Raw genomic sequence first — 21,787 nt, 5'->3', positions numbered from 1 at the left:
AAATGAATAATATACAAATATGTTAGGCTTGAAATTGACACGAAAATGATAGGAATAGCTGTGGAGTGGGGACCAGGGAAGGAACTCTGTCCACTGCCGTTGGATCGCGGGCGTAGGGCCTATCTCACCCGTCCAGATGGATTCTTCTCTTTCTGGTCTTCTGTCTTCTCCGACTCGCCGCACTTCCGCTTGACGACCAGTCGCCTCTCCGGCCGCCCGCGCCTCTCCGGCCAGTCGCCTCCGCCTTCCTTCCCCGCCGCCGGCACCCATCCTCTTGGTTCCCCCAGTATCCGCCCGCTTCCTTCTCCCCTTCCCTTCTCTTCTGGATTCGATGTCCACGGAGACCAGCGGCTCAGCCGCCCCCGCCGCCGCCGAGGTGGGCTGGTACGTGCTCGGCCCGAAGCAGGAGAGTGTCGGCCCCTACGCGCTTGCCGAGCTTCAAGGTGACAATACCCCGCTCCCTCCTTGCGATTTAGTGCATTTTAACTTCAGAGTTTTCTCTGTGCGGTTGGGCTTAGGGTTTAGTCCATGAGGCGGAATCGTTTGATCGTCTCGTTGCTGAAACTAGCTTCAAGCTTATTCAATCCTCATTTCCTGAAGTTTATTTAACGTCTAGATAATCTCGTGGGGAAGGTTTCTCTCCCATGCTTCTTATTGAATTTGAAGAATTTTGCTTCTTATTGGCCTGCCCAGCTAATATTGAAAATGTAACAAAAATTGCTTCCGTTGCAGCACATTTTGCAAACGGTTATCTCAATGAGAGCACAATGCTCTGGGCAGAAGGGAGGAGCGAATGGATGCTGCTGTCGTCGATCCCTGAGTTACACACTGCGGTTACAGCAAAGGATCAACCCGAACAAGGTTAATTAATATATTGCTGCCTTGTACTGCACCTCTGAATGGAAATTCTGTAAGGTTCTCATCTCTCATTCATTGAATTCATGTGCAGTTGCTCCAGATGCTGAGGATGATTTTGAGAAATTTCAGAAGGAGGTTATAGAAGCCGAGGCAGAGGTTGAGGCCTTGAAAGGCCAGTGCTGAAGATGGTGATGTGAACCAGCTGGATGATGAGCGGCCAGCAACCCCACCGGATGGAGAGGTTGAGGCCTTGAAAGGCCAGTGCTGAAGATGGCGCCATTGCTAGGAACACCTATACTTAGCAGTGACGCTACGAAATGTCAACAAGCATTTCTGGCGCCGTTGCCGGGAAAGGCACATGATAATCAAGACTATGCATTGCAATTGTTTATAAAGCTCGAGTAGGGTAGAACAACTCTCAATGCAGGCTAACCTTGATTGTCTTCTTTGTCTTTGGATGATGAAGACAGGTAGTGTATGACTGGCTTCCACTTACTGCCAAATTTCACAGAGGATCCGGAGTCACTTGTGAGGAAAGCTCGAATTCATTTCAACTCTCCTCAACGTACTCGTTCGGAAGTCGATCCAGCTTCCTTAGTACCATCCACATCAAACGCTATGGCCCAGAAGACACTTCGTGAGTATTCAGCTCCTTCTGCTACCCAGGTGCTGCAAGGCCCTACGGTGGAAGTTGGGATCGAAAATTTCGAGATCAAGACGGGTTTAATCACGATGGTACAGGCTAGCCCATTCTGTGGCAAGCCTAATGAGGATGCTAATGCCCATCTTCAACCGTTCCTGGAGCTCTGTAGCACTTTCACCATCAGGGGTGCAAATGAGGATGCAGTTCGTCTTCGGCTGTTTCCATTTTCTCTCCTTGGGAAAGCAAAGCAGTGGTTCTATGCGAACGGTGAGCAAATTAATACATGGGGCAAATGTTCAGAAGCATTCCTCAAGAAGTTCTTCCCGTTGGGTAAAACCAATGCTCTTCGTGGGAGGATTTCAAGTTTTCAGCAAGCAGCAGCCGAGTCCATTCCAGAGGCTTGGGAGAGGCTTCAGGAGTACATCCTGGCCTGTCCTCACTAGAATCGGGAAGAACAGGGGATTGAGGGAATACCACATGCGAAGGATGATACTGTGGAGGCGGTGGGGGCGGGAACCGTGGATGAGCACCCATGAGGCCAGAGCCATCGCGGCCTGGAATGGTCAACTTCGGCAACGCGGATGTCTTGAGCGCACGGGCAACCTGTAGCTGCTCCTGCTGTACCGAACCCAGAGATGTCATAGCCAGATCTACCTTGGTCTAGACTTGGTCTAGGCGGCTCGCCTGATCAACCAGCTTGGTGTTCATGTCGGTGAACTGCTCCTTCAGCAAGGACAAGTCCTCCAGCTTGGTCACGACCGTAGTGAGTTTGTCCTCGAATAGCTTGCGGATGCGTTCCTCCATTTCATCCATGGCGGCGCAAATCTGACGGGTATGCGCGGCTTGGCGATTTGGCGCCGTGGTGAATCGGGTGCCCTGCCGAACGAAGAACAAGGAAATCCCCAACTAAACCCTAAGTGGCGCGGCGAAAGTGATGGTCGACGGCGCCGGAGCGGCTAACCGGCGATTTGCGTGGCCGCCGGAATCGGGTGGACTCGCGGCGGAGCAGATCGAGTCGCCGGTGAGGCAGACCAGATCAGGGGATACGGCAGGATGAGGACGGGGCAGAGGCGTGCCAAGGAAGGCTGAATCTGATACCAATTGTAGTGTCTAGACTACGGGTACAACGATCCAACACCAGGATATCGAGATCAGAGGCAGACTGGGAAGAATCAGAGGGGATTCAGAGAGGGAAGAAGCACCGGAGAGGAGGAAGAACACAGAAGGGAGAGAGAGATTCAGATAGGATAATTTTCCTTCATAACTTTCGATGTCTAACCAGTCGCAAAACCGAGTACATATAGCAGCTAGAATGGGCTACACCTGCCCGATAACGGCCCAAGGCCCAAACTGAAAATTACAACCCAAGGTGCTTAATATTAACTACTCTTGAGTCTCACTCCCGTCCGTGACAGTTGTTGTCATTAGCATGTTTGAGTTGATCAAAAGCCGACTGTGCCTCAGCAGACCAGCTAAAATGCTTGAGTTTCAGCAACTGAGTGAGTGGTTTAGCAATCAGCCCATAATTTTCGATGTCTAACCAGTCGCAAAACCGAGTACATATAGCAGCTAGAATGGGCTACACCTGCCCGATAACGGCCCAAGGCCCAAACTGAAAATTCCAACCCAAGGTGCTTAATATTAACTACTCTTGAGTCTCACTCCCGTCCGTGACACAAAATCCCACCCAAATCTGACTCCCCCATCTATAGAGTTCGAGGATGAGAGGAGAGTCTGTTCGTGGCTTGGCAAAACTGCAAGGATCTGGGTCATCTGGTACAATACCAACTTTTGTTGAATATATCCAGTAATGTCCCTATCTCAGAATCATTCAATTCTTATCAATGAGTCTTCTATCACAAATTTGGATTGATGAGGAATGAATTTGCTTGTTAGGTCAGATTCGCAAGGCCCTCAACCTTGCTCTTTTTCAGGGCAATGTAATGGTTTCTGAAATTTCAGTTCAGTTTCCTTTAATCTATATCCAAGAATAAGTTAGCTACAAATAACTTAGCGCAAAGGAAGAAATAGAAACTCAGAAGTGAATCAAACTTGTTGAATCCAATGTGTATTGCAGTGACTATGGTCTAGGCCTGACCATTGTGGTTTGTATTGTTTAATTTGCAATGTAGTTAGATTCCAGTAATCGTAGTGGGGGCAAATTGGTCATGACGGATGAGTAGCAGTAGCAGGTTAGCATTGAGCAGTCGTTCACATGTAAGGTGATTAGGTATTTCTAACCCCAAATGTTTCGCGCTTGTCACTGAGGTCCGTGAATATGAGCCCCATGAGGCTGTGATGCATCTGCCAATAGTCATCCATAGAATGCTGCTCAGTCATCCTCAACTTCAAATCTTAGGTTGCTTGTCATTAATCTCCTTAGGTTGCTTGTCATTAATCTCCTACTTCAGTTGCCTCTCATGTTCGTACCTGATTTTTTTGCTAAACTTCTATTGTGCTTTTTGCTTTAATGCAAGGGCGGAAGGTCAGGTTCATATACCTGCCACCTGGGCAACATCTAAAGATCAGTTTTTTTTGCTCGTGTGAAAGGGTGGGTATGGGTACAATCCATTTAGTTCTGAGCTTAATTTTAAATTGAGATTCTGAGTAAGGGGCTTGTGATTGTGCTCTATCTATGCAAATATATGTAGAACCAATTTTGATCCTGGTATAGGATCATTGGAGAAACAAATAATTTTTCTATTGCAAATGTTATGAATAATTTCAACTAGTCATACAATTTTGCAGTTTCGAAGAGTTGTGTTCTTTCAGCTGAATGTAAATAAAAGGATTACATTTAGTACATGCATGTAAGCGCACTGATGTTCTTTCTGCATTTTCTTTGTGCATAATTCTTGAAAGGAGTAGAAGAAAGAAGTTAGCCATAAGACTTGTGAGGCTGAGCAATAAGAAATTTCTAACTTTGAGTGCGGATGATGGCAGGCAATGTGGTGATCTGATTGTGGTGCCCTGTGACAGGCTGGGTGAAGCAGATTATGCCTTTTTTCAAGTACCTGCTCATTGTCTTCATCAGACACCATTTGCAAGGTCATCCTTATTCATTTCCATTGTCAATAGTGAGCACATTGATATGCACATGACTGTCCTGGATGCATGTTTGGCTCGTGACCATAGTAAACCTGAAATGCTGAATGTGTAATATAATAGTTTGATTTCTTTGTCAAGGTAATACTCTGGATTCCGATAAGGTGCGTTTCTTGCTCTTCTTTCTTTCCGTGTCCTCTTCTTTCTGTTTCCTGCTTGGAATTCTGGTTGTCAAATTTGAGTTGTTGCTTGATTGCTTTAGCAATGTCATGAGTTCGTGCTGGTTTGGGGATGTATGAATATCTAAAAGACCTAAGTTTTTCGTCCAGTTTATGTTGGATCTAGGATGCTTTATTACTTGAGGACTTAATCTGGGTTGGCCACTTTTGTAGAAGCTCCTGGAGTGTAATTTAGATTAATTATTGTGCACCAATAAAATGCTTTCAACATGTCGTCTAAAAAAATCTTGAAATCAATTTCAACTAGAAAGGATGTGTCCTATATGCTATGTTCATCCAAATTTCTCATTATCTTATTGCAGCTCACAATTGATATTTTGTTTTCTCCGAAATTCTGAAGACAAAAGGGGTTATGTTGTTTGTAGTGGCGAATATGCAGTGATTCTGTGATTGAAATGTCAGGAGACTCTCCTGCAATTAGTATTAATGGAATTTCACTTCCATAGGAGAACAGGAGTCTCTTGCAAATCAGATTACTTGCTCTCCTTACATCATCAGATGGAACATCTATGACTAGACACATATGAATCACAAAGCTGGCCTTGTGGGCAATGAATGATCTTTTGTATAACATTTCGCCCAACCATCCTACCAGCACTCATATGTAACCTTTTGAACATTAGTTGGCTGTAGCAAAGCATGAATGCCATTTTTTTTGGTTGAATTCTTAACACATAACAGTGTGCTTGGGAAAAGGTGGTTAAATATCTATTTTCATGAATTAGACCTTACTATCAGTGATTTATATGAAGGTAATATGTTCCTATGAGATGTGAATAATGGTTTCATATTTAAGAATGTGCAACTTTTTAACAACTATGGATGCATAATTGCATATTATACTGCTTTAATTTGGGAAAGGGTTCCTCTGAAGTACTGCACTCTGCAGTTGAGTCACCGACAGGTGGGTCCGGACCCACGTGTCTACACAGCTGTAGAGGCAGCTGCCTCAGAGGAGTCTCGTTGTTAATTTGGGACCAATTAAACTGCAAAAAAATTGAGTACATAAGAACATCGTCACTATGCTCAGTATACTAAGTATGTCCTGTTAGCAGTTCTAAAGTTCAGATACCATTATTACCACATTATAGAGCTCATTTTGGGCCCATTAAGTTTTATATATGATCTTGGGGACCCAAGTATGTATGTGATAAATATCATGTTGTCACTTTGTCTGTCAAGCAGGTTTCATCACCTATTCCAGATGGGAGGCTGAGTTTGAGCAACAGGTCATTCCATGAGGGCATGCCTTCCATGAGTTTACAATTTGAAGTTATATTGCACACGTGCTGGATTTGGTAAAACAATTTTTGTGAACTTTTGCAGCTTTATATATTAAGAATCTCCATCGGGTCTATCTGAGCTGCTCTGGATATTTAGCGTCGAGGAGAGGAGGATTCCTACATGTGCTCTCCATCAGGTCTAAGCTCGAGCGTGGAGGAGAGAAGGATTCCTACATTTGCTCTCCATCAGGTCTGTCTGGAAAGTTTGAGTTCTACGAGACCAAGGGCATGGGTCATGTCTTCTTGTCCAAGCACGGCAGCGACAACGCACTCAATGAGCTCGCTGTCGTGGTCGACTTCGTCAGGCGCTGTTGACATTGATTTTCTTGTTCGGCACGGGGTGAGTGATTTAGAACCAAAGATACACACAGGCATCAATTTACGATTTCGATTTTGATGGCTAGATTGCGGACTCAAAAGGAAAATGAAACTCTTGTATGACAGAGTACTCCTGATTCTGAATTTCTGATGTGCATTCAGGATTTGAGATTGGCATAGCACTGAATTTCTAGAGTAGGCAAGAAACCTACTTTGTTTGAAGTTTGAAATTTCCTTGTAACTGAATTCGTGTGGATATGTTGTTAAGTTTATCTGTTCTTATGCACTCAGCACATGCTTCAGATGCATGGTCCTCTATAAGCTGAATTGGTGATGAAAGAATGATATGATGCTTCAAAAATCTCTGCACAATCCAAAGTTTGTAAATTTTTCTTTTTTAGTTTCATATGCTATAACCGGCTTCTTGGATATCTGTTATAGCTAACCTAAACTTCTAGGGTATAAGTTTTTATTAACTAAGTTTTTGGATCAATTTTTTAGTATTTATGCTTATTTCCATGTTATTATTGTCTTATGTATTTTAACATAAATGATTTGTTGCCCGTAGCAACGCACGGGCACGATCCTAGTTTATAATGAATCGCTTAATGCTGAGTCCGAGGACTCGAAGGAGTCTTCTGCTGCTGAGCAGTTTTGGGTCGCATATTCAGCATTATCACTGAGCAATGTCGATCAGTTGCTGAAAGGAATGCAATCTGCAATTGAAATACAGAGGGCAATATTGAGGCAAGGAAGCTCGGCGATTACTAAGACGGGGTTTATATGGAGCGCCAAGAAGTTCCGGTGGGTGAAGCTTGATGACCCAACAAGCTTTGCCACCCTCAGGCACTGACCAAGTTCTGCTTCTTTCTGATGGATGCACTGAAGGAAAGGGGTGCGAGGATGAAGCCACTAATCTGTGCTTGCTTGGCAAAGGAACCTGACAAGGTGCTGGTTGTCGGGGTGTGTGGGAAGCCAAGGCTTGGGTCTGCTCAGGGTAATGGGTTTGGCAATGCATTCAGATCAGCAGCAGAGGAGATCGGTGCGGACTATTTCCATGACATGTTTGAGTCATCATGGATTGTTCTGGATATTGTTGCTGTCAGTTCTTTCATGATTCGGCTGACGGAGAAGCTATGATCAGATGGGATGGGTTTGTAAAACGTGGGTGACTCTTTCAGGTCCCAAGATGGGAGATTCAGGCAAGATTCTCCCTGAATAAAGGTGCTTGAGGCCAGGTGGTAATTTTCCTAAATATACCAGTGCTCCTGCCATTTCACTAAAGTAGTTAAAGCAGCCTGACAAGCTGCTCAGTGATCATGACTTTAGAAACAGAGAAGAAGAGGACTGTCCTCAGCTCCCCCGTTACAAATGATAGATCTACAGATTCAGATGCAAACCTGATTCTAACGTAGAGGGGGGAAGTTATATTTGTTTACTGTTTTCCTTTATCTGATATAATGGGATGTTTGTATCTGTATCTGCATAAACATACTTGTGGTTGTGGTCATTTGTTGTATTCAATTCTGTATCACCATTCACCAAGTGTCTTGAAATTCAGTTTATAACAAGCTCCTTTCTCTAGTGCCCTGAGCCTGCTCTCAAAACTACAAAACCATCTTACGAGCTGATATGTTCTTTTCTGTTCCCTTACAAATAATGCTGAAATACGGAAGTGCCACTTTTTTTTCCAGTGTTGATGGCTGTAAATCTGTACCATGTTTATGCTATTTGCAGTGCTTCAGCAAATTTACACAGTAGATCTTTGTACAAATATATATATTGGGTATGTCATCTCCTGGGCCAGATAATTCAGGTAAACTTGAGTTGTAGTTCCTCAATGCAGTGAGCATGTGCTCGTGAGGAACTAATATGTTTTATAGAGAGAAGGTGCTGATTTGTAACAAAGTCCTGTGATTGCTGTAGAGTTGTAATTGTTGTGTTCATCCACTAGGCTACAATCTCGACCAGCTATCACAAGATTCAAGATTCTATGATGAGCACGATGGAAAAGTAGAGCAGAATTCCATGTTCATGTTTTTAACTGATATGCTAAACTGCTGATGTTACCCGATTTATTTTTAGGGTATAGTTTACCTGCAGGAATTGTTGGTCATCTATTTTAATCATGAAAATTTGTTAATGATGATAAATTGATTTCTTGAATGAAACTTGTGTCACATTTGAATATGCAGTTTGTCATGAACTGGGGAGATATTTTCTTATACAATATCACTAATCAAAGTCTGCAGGAGTAAAACACTTCCAGCTGAATCAATTGTATTGCTGTTTGATCATCTAACTAAAAACTGAAAATTTCCACTCCTTTTTATTCTTCATTCCACACTATGTCATGCAGTGGTTTTCTAAATTGGTTCTATTGCAATTTATCATATAAAAATAACTGATAGTTAATTCATATCCTTGTTCTCAAAGAAGATTGATATAGTACTTTCTGTTACCTGCTGAGCCTTGTTGAGATAAATAACCTAACAAATCTGAGAACTTTGAATTGGTAGCAGTAGCACCATAACCATATGACATGTTCAGCTGAGTTTGGGTTTCCCTCTTCCTCTTACTGGAAGTGTTTGCTTGTGACACTCTTTGCTGCAAGCGTCTTTTTGGACCTGGTTGTAATGATAAACTGTGGGGTTTATAAATTCTAGCCCTAAGTTGAAGTCCACATGGTATTAGAAACTGTTTGGGCTGTGAACGGGGACTGCAGGACAGCACATTCAACTTGTTCCCTGCTAATTTCTGGAGATCAAAATCACTAAGGCTGAGTTTGTTCACTTGTTTCAGATGGTGGTGGTCAATGCTGTTGGTTGAATGGGGATAAGCGCTGGCACTCCCTGGTTTCGGACATGGGCATGACTGGCTCCGCAACTGCCTCCGGCTTTCACTACCTTGTTACAAATCCACATGTGCGGCACTCCACCATCGCCGGAGTGGTCCATTGCACCTGTGTTGTCTGTTTGTAAGTTCCCCTCCTTTCTGGACACCGATAACGATAAGGATCACTTTCATTAGGTTGTCATTAATTATTATTATGCATCGGCAGCTTAATATCACAGTTTACTAGGCATTTAATCAAAGTGAGTTTCTCTGCATTTTTTACTAGTCTTCTTCAATCATTCACCTTCAAAACTTTTTAAAACAGTTCTCCCCTTCAATAAAATACTGTCCAAATGGTTTCCATCCTAACAGCTATCAAGCACAATTTTCGAATGCCTAACTCGTGTTTTCAGTTAAATGGTTGCTATATAACTGTTTAACTAGATGTTGATGTATAAACATTGGGTCCATGAACAATTGAATCTTTGATGATGACTTGACATTCACCTATATATTGTGTTCTGTTACTGTCCTGCAATCCTGTCCTCTTTTGGTTGATTTTCTTGTTGAAAATAGTGTTATGTGTCGTCTCTACCAGATAGCATCAATTTGATGATTACAACAAGTGAAGAATTTCAGACTGTGTCTTCAACTGAGAGCTTTCTCTGTAAAGTTTAGTTTACATCAATCAGATAGGCTCTTTTCTACTACACAATCCACATCAAACTTGTTTCCTAGAGCTTCCTGGGTTTTTTTAATTGTGGTTTGACGACCTATTGACTAGTGTTCTTCTTTAAGTGGTTGTAACAGGACTCGTTAGTCTTAGTTAAAGGCAATGGCTGTGGTGGACTGGTGGTCTTAACAACAAAAGAACTGGCTGTCTGAGGTGGTCCTTGACTCCTTGTGGAGTCTGGTTAGTAGTTGGGAGGTAGCTACTGACTTTGTTGTCATGAACTCATGATTACACTGTACAAATGTACTTTCATGTGAACCAAGATATGGACAAGTTAATGTCTTGTCTAAAGGTGTTTTTCTCCACAACCTTTTGAACAAATAGCGCAAGTCCAAGGTGTTCTATTGTAAAAGAGAAATAATACTTTCGGTTTTCTGCAGCAATTGTTCGCATTGGCTTGAGCTGCTTGATCACCATATGCTGGTTGGGTTTGCGGGTACTGTGCATAGCCACCTTGCTGTGTGCCTTGCTGAGGATAGCCTGGTGCTGCTGGTGCATTCTGGCTATATGGAGCTGGTGCTTGCCCACTCTGCTGTGGGTAGCCCTGTTGAGCATACCCATCAGGTGCAGTTGCCACGCCATATGTTTGGCCATAAGCAGGAGGTTGCTGGGAGGGTGGTCCATCAGATGCAGGTGGTGGCTGGTAGGAGCCATCTGCAGCCGGAGCACCTCTGGGAGCCCATTGTCCCAGTCCACTGTATGAAGGCCTTGCATAAGGATCTGCCTGTTGAGGATAGCCTTGCTGGGGGCCCATTGGTGGCTGCCCATAGTACTGGTTTGGAGGCGGAGCATTGTATCTAGGATCACCATACCCATGGCCATAGTTCTGTTGAGGCGCATGTTGCGGATATGGAGGTTGTCCATAGCCAGGAGCTTGAGATTGCCCATAACTGTTGTAGTTCCCTGGTCCAGGAGGGTAGCTTGGTGGCTGGCTATCATATGGTTGAGATCCCTGCTTGTAGTAGTCAGAACCACCACCCTGATATGAAGGATGGGGCGGAGGGCTCTGCCTTTGGTCCCAGCCCATGCCGCCTCTTGGTGGTCCCTGCTGTGGGTAACCACCGTAGGCTGGGTTGTAGTTCTGAGGTGGAGGCATACCTCTTGGTGGATACCCATAGCCAGGCTGACTTTGAGAACGTGGCCCCCACTGCAAAGCCTCACCATGACCCTGAGGGCGGTAACCTTGCGGACCATATCCACCAGATTGGTTCGCATGCTTTGAGAAATTCTGTAAAAGGAAGCTTGTTAGAAACCAGAAAAGAAAACTAGATAATAATAGTAGCAAATACACCTATCAAAAAAGCAAAAGGCAATTATAGGATGCTATTAAGGGGCAACCAGACAGAGTTCACATTGCAATTAAATAAAAATACCAATGAGAAATAACACCTGCATATTTGGCCGTGTACCATACTTAAGACAGTCCAACATTGATCATTAAAACATTCAAGAACAGAATTCCATCAATACAATTCAAATTTCCACAAACTTGTGGAGAACATAATGTATGTGACGCCATTAATATAATACAAATATCGGTAACCATCACTGAAAACAGCAACAATAAATGTGGATAAAAAGAAGGGTATTTCAGTATTTAAAATATTTGTGCATCTCATAAACATACAAGCAGCTTCAATCCAAAACACATAAATATTGAGAGATTAAATACACTGCAGCACACATTATCCGATAGCAACTGTAAAAAATATTGGGCTTATAATAGTGCTAAGTAACCCACATTTCATTATAGTTCAACATTCTACATAAGAGGGCTATGGACAACCTCCATATCCGCAACATGCGCCTCAACAGAACTATGGCCATGGGTATGGTGATCCTAGATACAATGCTCCGCCTCCAAACCAGTACTATGGGCAGCCACCAATGGGCCCCCAGCAAGGCTATCCTCAACAGGCAGATCCTTATGCAAGGCCTTCATACAGTGGACTGGGACAATGGGCTCCCAGAGGTGCTCCGGCTGCAGATGGCTCCTACCAGCCACCAACATTCTACATAAGAGCGCTATACCAAAGTATCAAAGATGTGCAAACTCTTTGTTCAGCTATAGCATTTGGAAGTCGTGTTTTGCAGACAACATACAATCGCAAATGATTCAGTTTAGCAAACTTAGACATGCTGATGCAGTAGCCTTGCCATGGCAATGATACACCTGTTGCAGTCTTCAAATACCATACATAAACCATGCAAGGGTAAGGGATAATGGAAAACATCCCTCTGTGGTGCATGTATAGGATGAAGAACGATGACCCCCATGAGGAAAGCTTGACTGTTTATGTAGGAAACATAATCAGACCGTATCTAGTAATTAGCAAAATGTTAATTGGACAACCGCTGGTATGGTAACACAGCACCTGAAAGGCTGAAGTCATGGATCTTGTGTTCCACCTTATTTCAATTAAGCATGCCCATGTTTATTATTAAGTCTAACAGATAAAAATATCATAATGTATTTACTACTGACAGTAAAGCTAGTGGGATAAAGAATTCTGTCAGTTTTATCCAAATCTCCCAAACAAACCTCTTGCTATGTATTGTCAACAGTCCATTCCATCTCTGAATTGTTTGATAATGCATTCTTTTGACTCTTTTATACTCCCTCCGTTCCAAATTGTAGGTCGTTTTAGCAAATCTAGATGCATAATTTTTGCTATGTATCTAGACATAAGTGTTTATCTAGGTGCATAACAAAATCTATGCATCTAGATTTGCTAAAACGACCTACAATTTGGAACGGAGGAAGTAATTCAATTTCTTTATAGTCAAGAGTGGACAAGTATCGAAGCATGCATAGTGTTGTAAAACGGGAAGACAAAATAAGACAACAAAAATCATAGTGCTTAGTGCTAAGGATAGAGATTTAGACGAGCGATAGGAAGTGAAATATTCATGGAGGTATTGAACTTGAAGCTTAAAAACCTAAGAGAAATATTCCTAAAAAAACATTATTGTGGATGAGGAGATAATAGAAATTATTGATTTCCTCGGTCCTCACAAAGTAATGGTGTCTCATCTATCTTTCATCAGAAGATGGAAAAGAAAACACAAACAGATCACCGATTAAGAACTTACCTTTCAGCCCAACTAGGCCCTGCAATATATCAAGATTGGTACTTCATACAAGGGCCATTCTAGAAGAGAGGTTAGTTTATAACAACACTTGAATTAATAAAAAAACAAAGATCCAACACTCCCCAACACAAAATGGCAATCTACTTACAATAATAATAACAAAATAATGAAACCAAACAGTGTTTTTTCTTTATAACAAAAATATCAGTATACTTGGGACATCTATAGAAAGGCGGGTCTGGTGTAGCGGTAGAGCCTACCGTCTGTAACCGGAAGGTCCCGGGTTCGAGCCCCAGCCTCTGCATATTTGTGTAGGTAAGGCTTGGGTCTTAAAGACAACCCTTCCCCAGACCCCGCACAGTGCGGGAAGCCTACAGCACTGGGTACGCCTTTACTTGGGACATCTATACAAGCTAAAAATCTTATCGAGGACTGTTTAATTAAAACAATGACAGAAAATCTCAAGTTTGGCTCCAAAAATATCAGAAATATTATATGAACCGTACAATGATACAACAGGCATATCATGGGCATGGCATCCAAATCTTAGAACAGTTATATCAACCAACCAATCAATATAATGGCACAGTATGCAGTGTTCTCAACAGTAATGTCATGAATTTGCCAAGGTAACAAAAATACCAGGAAGAGAAAATTGAATTCGGTGTCTAGCATAACATGAGTAACCATATCATGAGTAAATCAATCATGATTCATGAAGCAAAATCACATCAGCAGTTAGCATCAGAGTTAAATCAGAGTGAATGAACAAACAAAAGCATAAAGGAATTCAAGCTTCTAGGCTTCTAGCAACACTTAACAATGAAAGCACGAATAGACTACAAACAAAAGACAAAGTAAGATCACATCACCTGATTCATAGCTTGCTTGATCAGATCCTTTGCGACTTCAATCTGTTTCTTATTCCCAGTTACACGTACAGTTCGTTCAGTCAATGTAACACCCTCTGGAGGATGTTGGGGTATCAACTGAATACGAGCACCAACTTGCTTGGGAAAAAAGGCTATGTTGTTGTTGTTGTTGGTTTTCTGCAGCAATTATTACACTTTTAGTCAGATTTCTGCAGTGGTTCTAGTTTTTTAGCAATCTGAGTTAAGTTGTTAAAAGTTACAATATTCCCTCTTTATAGATCACCTATAATCAGATGTAGAGTCAGGCCTGCCGAATATCTAAAATAATATTAGATGATTATTATAATAGCACTGATGGAGATAATCGGACTTTGACTTCTAAAACTTCATAGCAGTCTGAGCAGAAATAGTTCATTCGTCAGTAAAGAAGCAGGGCACTGCAATTTCTTGAATAGCAGTGCAGGTTATTTCCCTGGCAGATGAGGTGGTAGATTTTTTTTTTTATGAAACATATAATTTCCAGGAACTGGGATGCTATTACAATTCATTGATATATTAAGGTTCCTGAAGGCATGTTTATTTTGTGTGCTTTTCACTTTTGTTCTACTTCTTTCATGATCACATAGTTTTGCAGATACAGGAAAGGCTAAAATATGACTGAGTGCTATCTTCCTTTTCTTTTCTTTGTAAAAGAGACTTGCTTCTATTGTTAACAAGTCAATCTTCTGTGACACGCAACAGGTTTACATTTAGATGTGGCTTATGCATAAAATTGACAAAAAGGGAATAAAAGAGAAACTGTGCAGTGTCTTTGTATGATACATCAAGTAGAAACTAGTTTTTGAAATAATTGTTACATCAAGCTACTTAACTGGCTAGAATCTTTTTTGTCTGGTGAAAAAAAGCTTACACCTGTTTTCATCAGGTGTCCTTCAGACTCACATAAAAAACCTTGTCACAATTCTATATATTTGGACTGGAAAGTGTTTTTGAGTTAACTGAAATCCTTACTCATTTAAATATTCATGGGTGACATTGTTCAGGTCATCAGATCTTTCATTTTCTTTTGCTACAGGTCGTCGGATCTACCTATTAAAGAGCAATTAAAGAACTGATGATGACACTATCCTTATGCTACAGAATGTGTCACTTTCAAACGGCTTGTATTTCTTACTCCTGAGGGAGGGTATCATCTATTAGGGGCCACCTGGTGTTAATGATGGGATCCAGCTTTGAGTCGATCTATTGCCTTTGTGCAGAAAAAATAGCAATCAGCTTATGTCCGCCAATGGACCGATGCCATATGCGTCTGGACATGAGACCAATGCAGGCCTCAGAACAAGGACCCTCGTAGAAGTGGTAGAAGAACAGTTGCAGCCTCCACACATATATAATGACTCCTTTTTGGCTGGTGAGTATGAGTTGTAAGGTAATCTTTGCGCAAGAGACTTCAGAATTCCTTAGAGCCAATATTCAGTAGTCAAAGGGTCATGAACTGCCCCTTAGCATGTATGTACACACACACACACACACACAGCTTTTCAACGAAACCGACAACTTATCTGTATTACTGTGCTGCAAGAAGTTTCCTGAAAGGCATCGTCCAGAGGTAAGATAAATTGACCTTTCATACTTAATGCCTACCTGCGGATTGGTTGTGCTGGCACATTCTTCCATTGGTGCGTTTCAATTACACGTGAGCCATATGGTCCTTCCTTGGTCCCTCCTATACACTGATGGCCATACTCATTACTGCGACTGAGATGCAGGCTTCTAATCCTGCAGATACATATGTAGTTACAGGATGCTTTTGCACAGATGAGCTAAATGCAATTACCATGGCCTTGCTTTCAATCAAACATACAGCATATGCAGATTAATTTTGATTCAGGTTTTGTTGCTGTTTCATATTTCTTAGTTTGGATCACTGCAGAGTGTGTGGGACTTTTCCTGGCTGGATGCAGATGGCCTTCAATTGCCTATTTTTTCCTACCAAAGGCAGCTTTATCTAAAGCTTAACTGGCGCGTGCTACATCTATAGTCGGTATTCATAGTTCCATGGTTCCATCACAGAGATAGGTGCACACACTAGCTCATTCTATTAGAATGTGCCGATTCGACCTGTACGATAATTTTTGGTTCACAGAATGATTACGTCATCTCATTGGTAGTTCATTGAGGTGACTACTGGATTTAACGAAGAGTTCTTTGATAGAAGTTATCCCACGATTTCTAATGTTCCTGAACAAAACTATTGTAAAATGAAATATGGCAAGGAACAAATGGGATTGATGCATGGGCTATATCTCTCACCTAAACACATGCGTGTATTTCTCTCCAAATCTCTGCGATTGCTCCTCTTAACACCTAGAGCGAGCGTACCAGAATTTAGAGTTATTCCTACCAAAAGGTACATTGCGACCATATTCCAGAGTCCACAGCACATCAGGATTCACATCACTAGAACATACCGCGCACGTTGCGCGCCCTATCATCAGTTTCTTAATTCAAAATAAAAATAATCCATATACATGAGTAAATATAGTATAAGATAGCAAATGGAAATATAGAAATGCGGGAACTGAATATAGCGGCAATAGAGTTTGCATACATGTTGTAAGTAAACAATAAAACCTAGGTACGCAGATATTAAGAACCCAGTACAACAATATTTTGAACAACAGGCAAGCTCATAGAAATTGTCTCATGGAAATAACTTAACAGAAGCAGCAACAATAGGTTTTATGAGCTTGCCTGTTGTCTCATAAGTAAACAATAGGTTTTACGGATGAAATTGCAATCTTTGTATAACTACATTTAACAAGTTATCCTACCAAATGATCATTTCACAATACTCACCAGCCTCTCAAGGACATCTTGAAAGGTAGGAGATGCCTTTGACTAACCTGATAATCTGCGGTGCTAGCTACTTGCTCTTGCGGTAAATGTTCTTCTTTGCAATTACCACAAAGGCATGCCAATTGATAAAGTGTTAGTGAGAATAAAGAACTGTATTGATAAAGTGTTAGTGGAAAAAGTGTTCTTTTTTGGTTAGATGTTTGGAATAACAGGCTCCTAAAGGACTCACTTCCAAGGCTCTTTAGCTTTGCAAAAAACCAGAATATATCAGTGGCACAATTCCTACAAACCAACACTATAGAAGAGCAATTCTACACACCATTATCAATGGAAGCCTACCAAGAGTTTGAAGAACTTCAAAGCATCATCCAGGGAATACAAGTATCAGTAGATCGACAAGACACTTGGCACTACATATGGGGTTCCAACAAATATTCCTCCAAGCAGTTCTATAACTTTCAATTTAGAAACATCAAGCCACCAGACCCTTTTCTCTGGATATGGAAGTCCAAATGCAGCAACAAGTTGAGAGTCTTTTGTTGGCTTCTTTTAATGGACAGATTAAACACAAAGAACCTATTGAGAAGAAGGAGTTTTCATATCAATGAAGGAAATTATAGTTGTGTAATGTGTAATGAAAACATTGAAGAAACAGCATTTCACTTGTTCTTCAACTGCAACTTTGGTAGAGCTTGCTGGGGCAAGATTGGCATGCAATGGAATCAGAACCTTCCATTCTTCAGAATGATGAAGACAGCTCAAGAATTAAACAACAACAGTTTCTTCATGGAGATTTTTATTATAGCTTGCTGGAATATATGGAAACAGAGGAATGCTTTAATATTTGAGGGCATCAGGCCATCCATCAACTCATGGACCTTCCACTTCATTGAGGAGGCCAAGTTACAATCTCACAGATTAAAAGATAACAGTAGAGAGGAACTTTCTAAATTGGGTCAATTCTGTACAGTAGCTACCATGTGTAGCATCTGAAGTTGTGTTTTTTTTTTATGGGGATCATGCCATCCCCATGCTTTGTACAGCTTTTTACTTATTTTTTTTTAATTTTAATATACTACCACAGTGGGGGTCTCCCCTGCTGTACAGTTCAAAAAAAAAAATTCTCAAAGGCAAGGCAAACATCGTTTGCACTACGAAGAGGGCTACAACTGAAATGATCCTCAAATAATCTAATTATCCAATGTTTTCACTACAAAATTTGGAATAACATTCTTTTGCAAAGGTTTTCAGATAAAATAAAAATCAATAAATTGAAAGCAAGTACATTAAAGACATTCTCTTTTTAGACTTTTATTTTAGAGAGGGAAAATCATGATGGGATTCTTCTCCAGCATGAAAGCAATACGTACATCTGCTTCTAATGTAAACAAAGTTTGATTCAACTTAAAAGACATTTTATTTCCACATATGCAACAATATCAGGATCTGGCTTAATGTTGGCTTATTCCCCGTCTAAACAATTAAATATAAGCAAATGAAGATACTAAATGTGCAATTCATCATTAAACCGAAGTTAATGTAGCAAATGGCATACTTCAACAAAAAATCAGTAAGGACTTCAATGTTGCAAGTTCTGAATACAAACTGCCATGCTCAGCACAGGACTTCAATGTTGCCAGACATCGATCAATTTGCATTCTAGGAGCTACAACTCAACATGTTTGGCCGATTCCTATTTCAGAGCATTCACATAACTATTCTATATTTCTATATACACCAAGTAAAGCCTGAGAAGTAACACATCGCAAATATATTGACAGGATTCAAAGGCAGATTGAAGACTTTGAGCCGACCACTGCACATGATATAAAGCATTTTCCCTATCATAACAATGATATACAAATAAACACTTTACTATTTACTCTCAAAGTAGGAAAAGCTGTATCACCAGTGACAACGATTTCCCATTTGCATTCACTTTGATGCTGTCCAGTTTGGTGTTGCGAATCTGAAGGAAAAAAAAACCCAGTAGTATTACCTCTAGAACGTTAAGCTTTTGCTTTTTCTTGTTCAAACTGTCCGTTCCCAATCACAACATGCTCTAGTTTCAGCTTCCCAAAAGCTTCCTTGACGATCCGTCCTGCAATGATGAAAGGGAGTAAATATGAGAGTAGCCAAGCAACAAATTAGAAAGTGATCACCAAAACCGCAGCTCAACAGAATTTGATGAACCATAAAGAAGACGGAAATATTATTTCTTATTATGATATTTAAGTTCAGGTTAAGGTATTGAATATTATAATTATTTTGGTCTTAAAACATAATAATCACAGAACCAGTGCACCTCAAGTTTGGCGATTTCATCACGCTGACCAGCTGCCAAAGCATAGTTTTCACCGTCAATAGCTTTCTACAAGTCCGCACTGCAACAAAAGGAAAATATGAAGTAACATTTCAAATGGAGGCTGTCCTAGGTTAAATGACAAAATAGATACCATAACACATGAACCGATGAGGCCACAATGAACAAATTAAAAGTAAGACAAGCATCTCAAATATATTTTGCAAGATATAATGCACGTGTGTGCTAGTTAGGACAATCAATGGCTACCTAATTGTATGCCTTCTGTTCCACGTAGTCATACCAAACATATATATGAACAGTTACTTGAACAGAAGACATCACAACTCATTTCCAATTAATCAAAATGGCATTACTATAGTTAACCAGATGCAGATGCAAACAGAATGGAGCATGTAAAAAGCCAGTCAGTGCAATTACCTCTTTAGTTAAAATATCAGAAATGTGTTTACATAAAAAAATAGTTTCCAAGTTATTCCCATTAAACTATATATGCCACATAATACTGTACTTCACACGACCACCACTGCTAAAAAAAACTATGTCTGCATTCACTGTTCTGTAGAAGTAACACATGAATCAATGGCCATCTGATTAAACCAGCATAGTCAAAATCTTAGCATAGTCAAAATCTTACAGAGTGCGGGTCTAGTTTCATTACTTGAATCAGATTGGAGGTGAGCGAAGAGGACAGGAAGGCATTGGTGCAGCAGGCGTCGCCATGGATCAGTTCAACGGATTCTTCTGCATTCAGTGCTTGGATTCTCCACGCGCGCAACAGCAGTAAGAAATGGCCACTGCCATGTCTCAATAGGATGGTCCTTGAAAAGGTAGCTAACACTAAACTTATTCAAGCATTATACAACCACCACACCATTGCAGAGCATACAAAAATTACGAATCAAAATATGGATTGTAGCATTACCTTCAAGGCTTCAACCAAACATGTTATGCATATGCAAGGCAACAAAAACACATGTAATTGGAGATACAACACAAATTTGGCACTGTCTGAATTACTGTCATCGTCATGTTTCCTTTTGCTTGGCCAAATATACAGAAGAGTTGCTGCTGGGAAGAAGAAAATTTCACCGGTATGCATCTCATCCATACTTCAAAAGAGCAATCAAAACAGACCTTTTTAAAATATTTCTTTTGTAAAAACCAAAACCCCTGTCAATTATGTAACACCATTTTCAGATAGAAGAAGCAAGCTGGAGGAGCTGCAGCTAGAAGCCTAGAACTAAAGCAGTAAAGACAAAAAGTATCGGATATTGCTATAGACCAACCAAGATGAACATACCAACCCGCTAAGAATCTAACAAGCACTTATCAGTACAAAAGATCAGGGCGGAGATTGTCCCCTCTGATTGGAGAGAGGTCGAGCGGAAAGGGGATCTACTAACATGGGGAGACTGCGCTGTGTGTGCTGATGGTGAAGGCATAGAGATCCACTGCCGCCACAGGTTGCTGAGATCTCTCCACTACCTGAGCTCCCGCCTCCCTTTGTGCGCGTAGAGCGCTGGTTGTGGATGCCGTGCTAAGTAGGGTGGGGGTTGGCTGGGTGGTGAGAGGGGGTGTTTGGAAAACCATTGTGGGGGAGTTTCTGCAAAAATAACATCATTTTCATTTTTTTCTTCTTTAAGAAAACCGATTCCTACAACAGTACTGTCTTGACCAAAGATGTGCTAGAGCATCGGAAAGAGCTTAGCTTACACAAGCATCACTTTTGCACCAAAAGTATCATTGCTACCAAGAAGCGTCATCTGGGAACCCAATGAGTATAACTTACAACCGTCACTTTTCTACCAAAAGTGTCATTGCTACAAAAATGGTTCACAGAAGTGAAGAACTGACCACCACCCACCGCCAGAAAAAGGCTGGCATAGTTTGCGAACCCAATGAGTAAGTTTACCTTACAACCGTCAGTTTTCTACCAAAAATACCATAGAGTTCATGGGAGAAAAACGGACACCACCGGGAGAAGGCTGGCATAGTCGGAGAACCTCTTGATGTGTTTCTCAATGATGTACTCGAAAGGCCCACCCAAACTGCGCTTGCTGATCTTGTCCCACTTCTGAAAAAGAGAGCTAAACTTCACACCTGTGGTAGGGTTGTCAGCAAGGATGTTTGTGAAGGTTGCAAACGCTTCCTCCTGCAGATAACTTTTCCAGCCAGGAAAGCGTCATGCATCAAGCATTGCAATGATCAACCTGTACATTGCCGCCTCCACCACATAATGCAAATGCTGATCAATTTGCTTCTGTTAGTGGGCCAAAGTAGTGTAGGTGTCATACAGATCGGGCATACCAACTTGGACACTCTCAAACATGTTTCCACTGTATCCACCTCCAAAGTTAAGCTTCCGAAGTAAGTTCTGGTGCTGGCTCTCAACATATCCACTGCCATCAAGCTTAGCATCTTTATAGACATACCACACGGCTCCATACGGAAAGCCCAAAAGGTAAAGGTTACGAAAGCTGAAAACCAATGGGATGGGTCTTCCGTCATTCCAGCTTTCTAGTGGAATTAGGTTGACAATGAAGAAACCTCCTTCCGGCAAAGAACTGAATTCTTTGACTTGACCCATGTGATTGATCACAACATTGGCCACCAGCCCGGCGAGCCTCCGTTTCAGCCAGATCCAGACTCGTTCATGCTGGTTACGCATCTCCAAAGAAATGTG

At 41.4% G+C, this 21,787-nt stretch overlaps 1 protein-coding gene and 1 long non-coding RNA gene across 10 annotated transcripts; one reads left to right on the top strand and one right to left on the bottom strand.

Moving 5' to 3' along the window:
- Nucleotides 1-135: 135 nt before the first annotated feature.
- On the top strand, nucleotides 136-6,725 carry LOC120711058. Of its 3 annotated transcripts, none has more exons than XR_005690143.1 (5): nucleotides 136-443; nucleotides 733-861; nucleotides 950-4,311; nucleotides 4,445-6,014; nucleotides 6,112-6,725. It is a non-coding gene; the product is annotated as an uncharacterized LOC120711058 (long non-coding RNA). The 3 variants fall into 3 exon arrangements; XR_005690142.1 differs by having other exon boundaries at nucleotides 144-443; nucleotides 950-4,052; nucleotides 4,250-6,014; XR_005690141.1 differs by having other exon boundaries at nucleotides 950-6,014.
- Nucleotides 6,726-10,179: 3,454 nt separating this feature from the next.
- Nucleotides 10,180-21,024, bottom strand: LOC120711055 (calcium-binding protein P-like). 7 transcript variants are annotated; one of them, XM_039996446.1, is made up of 7 exons: nucleotides 20,027-20,972; nucleotides 19,763-19,941; nucleotides 19,084-19,162; nucleotides 18,778-18,879; nucleotides 15,564-15,698; nucleotides 13,920-14,096; nucleotides 10,180-11,182 (listed from the first exon to the last, which is right to left on the bottom strand). In XM_039996446.1, the coding sequence occupies exons 5-7, from the start codon at nucleotides 15,594-15,596 to the stop codon at nucleotides 10,241-10,243; spliced, it is 1,152 nt and encodes a 383-aa protein (XP_039852380.1). In that variant the 5' UTR covers nucleotides 15,597-15,698; nucleotides 18,778-18,879; nucleotides 19,084-19,162; nucleotides 19,763-19,941; nucleotides 20,027-20,972; the 3' UTR covers nucleotides 10,180-10,240. The 7 variants fall into 7 exon arrangements, with proteins under 7 accessions (XP_039852380.1, XP_039852378.1, XP_039852381.1 ...); XM_039996444.1 differs by having other exon boundaries at nucleotides 19,763-19,935; XM_039996447.1 differs by having other exon boundaries at nucleotides 19,763-19,922.
- Nucleotides 21,025-21,787: the final 763 nt, after the last annotated feature.

The sequence above is a fragment of the Panicum virgatum genome, chromosome 6K (genome assembly GCF_016808335.1).
Source record: "Panicum virgatum strain AP13 chromosome 6K, P.virgatum_v5, whole genome shotgun sequence".
Taxonomy (NCBI): Eukaryota; Viridiplantae; Streptophyta; class Magnoliopsida; order Poales; family Poaceae; genus Panicum; species Panicum virgatum.
This window is presented reverse-complemented; position numbering and strand designations above follow the sequence as displayed.

What these genes read in the sequence shown, in the direction of transcription:
- LOC120711055 (XM_039996446.1), bottom strand. Translation starts at nt 15,596, where the DNA reads ATGGAAGAATGTGCCAGCACAACCAATCCGCAG. An exon ending in CCAGCACAACCAATCCGCAG is followed by an intron (nt 14,097 to 15,563) that starts GTAGGCATTAAG and finishes TAATTGCTGCAG; the next exon opens with AAAACCAACAACAACAACAA. An exon ending in TCAAGCAAGCTATGAATCAG is followed by an intron (nt 11,183 to 13,919) that starts GTGATGTGATCT and finishes TTCCTTTTACAG; the next exon opens with AATTTCTCAAAGCATGCGAA.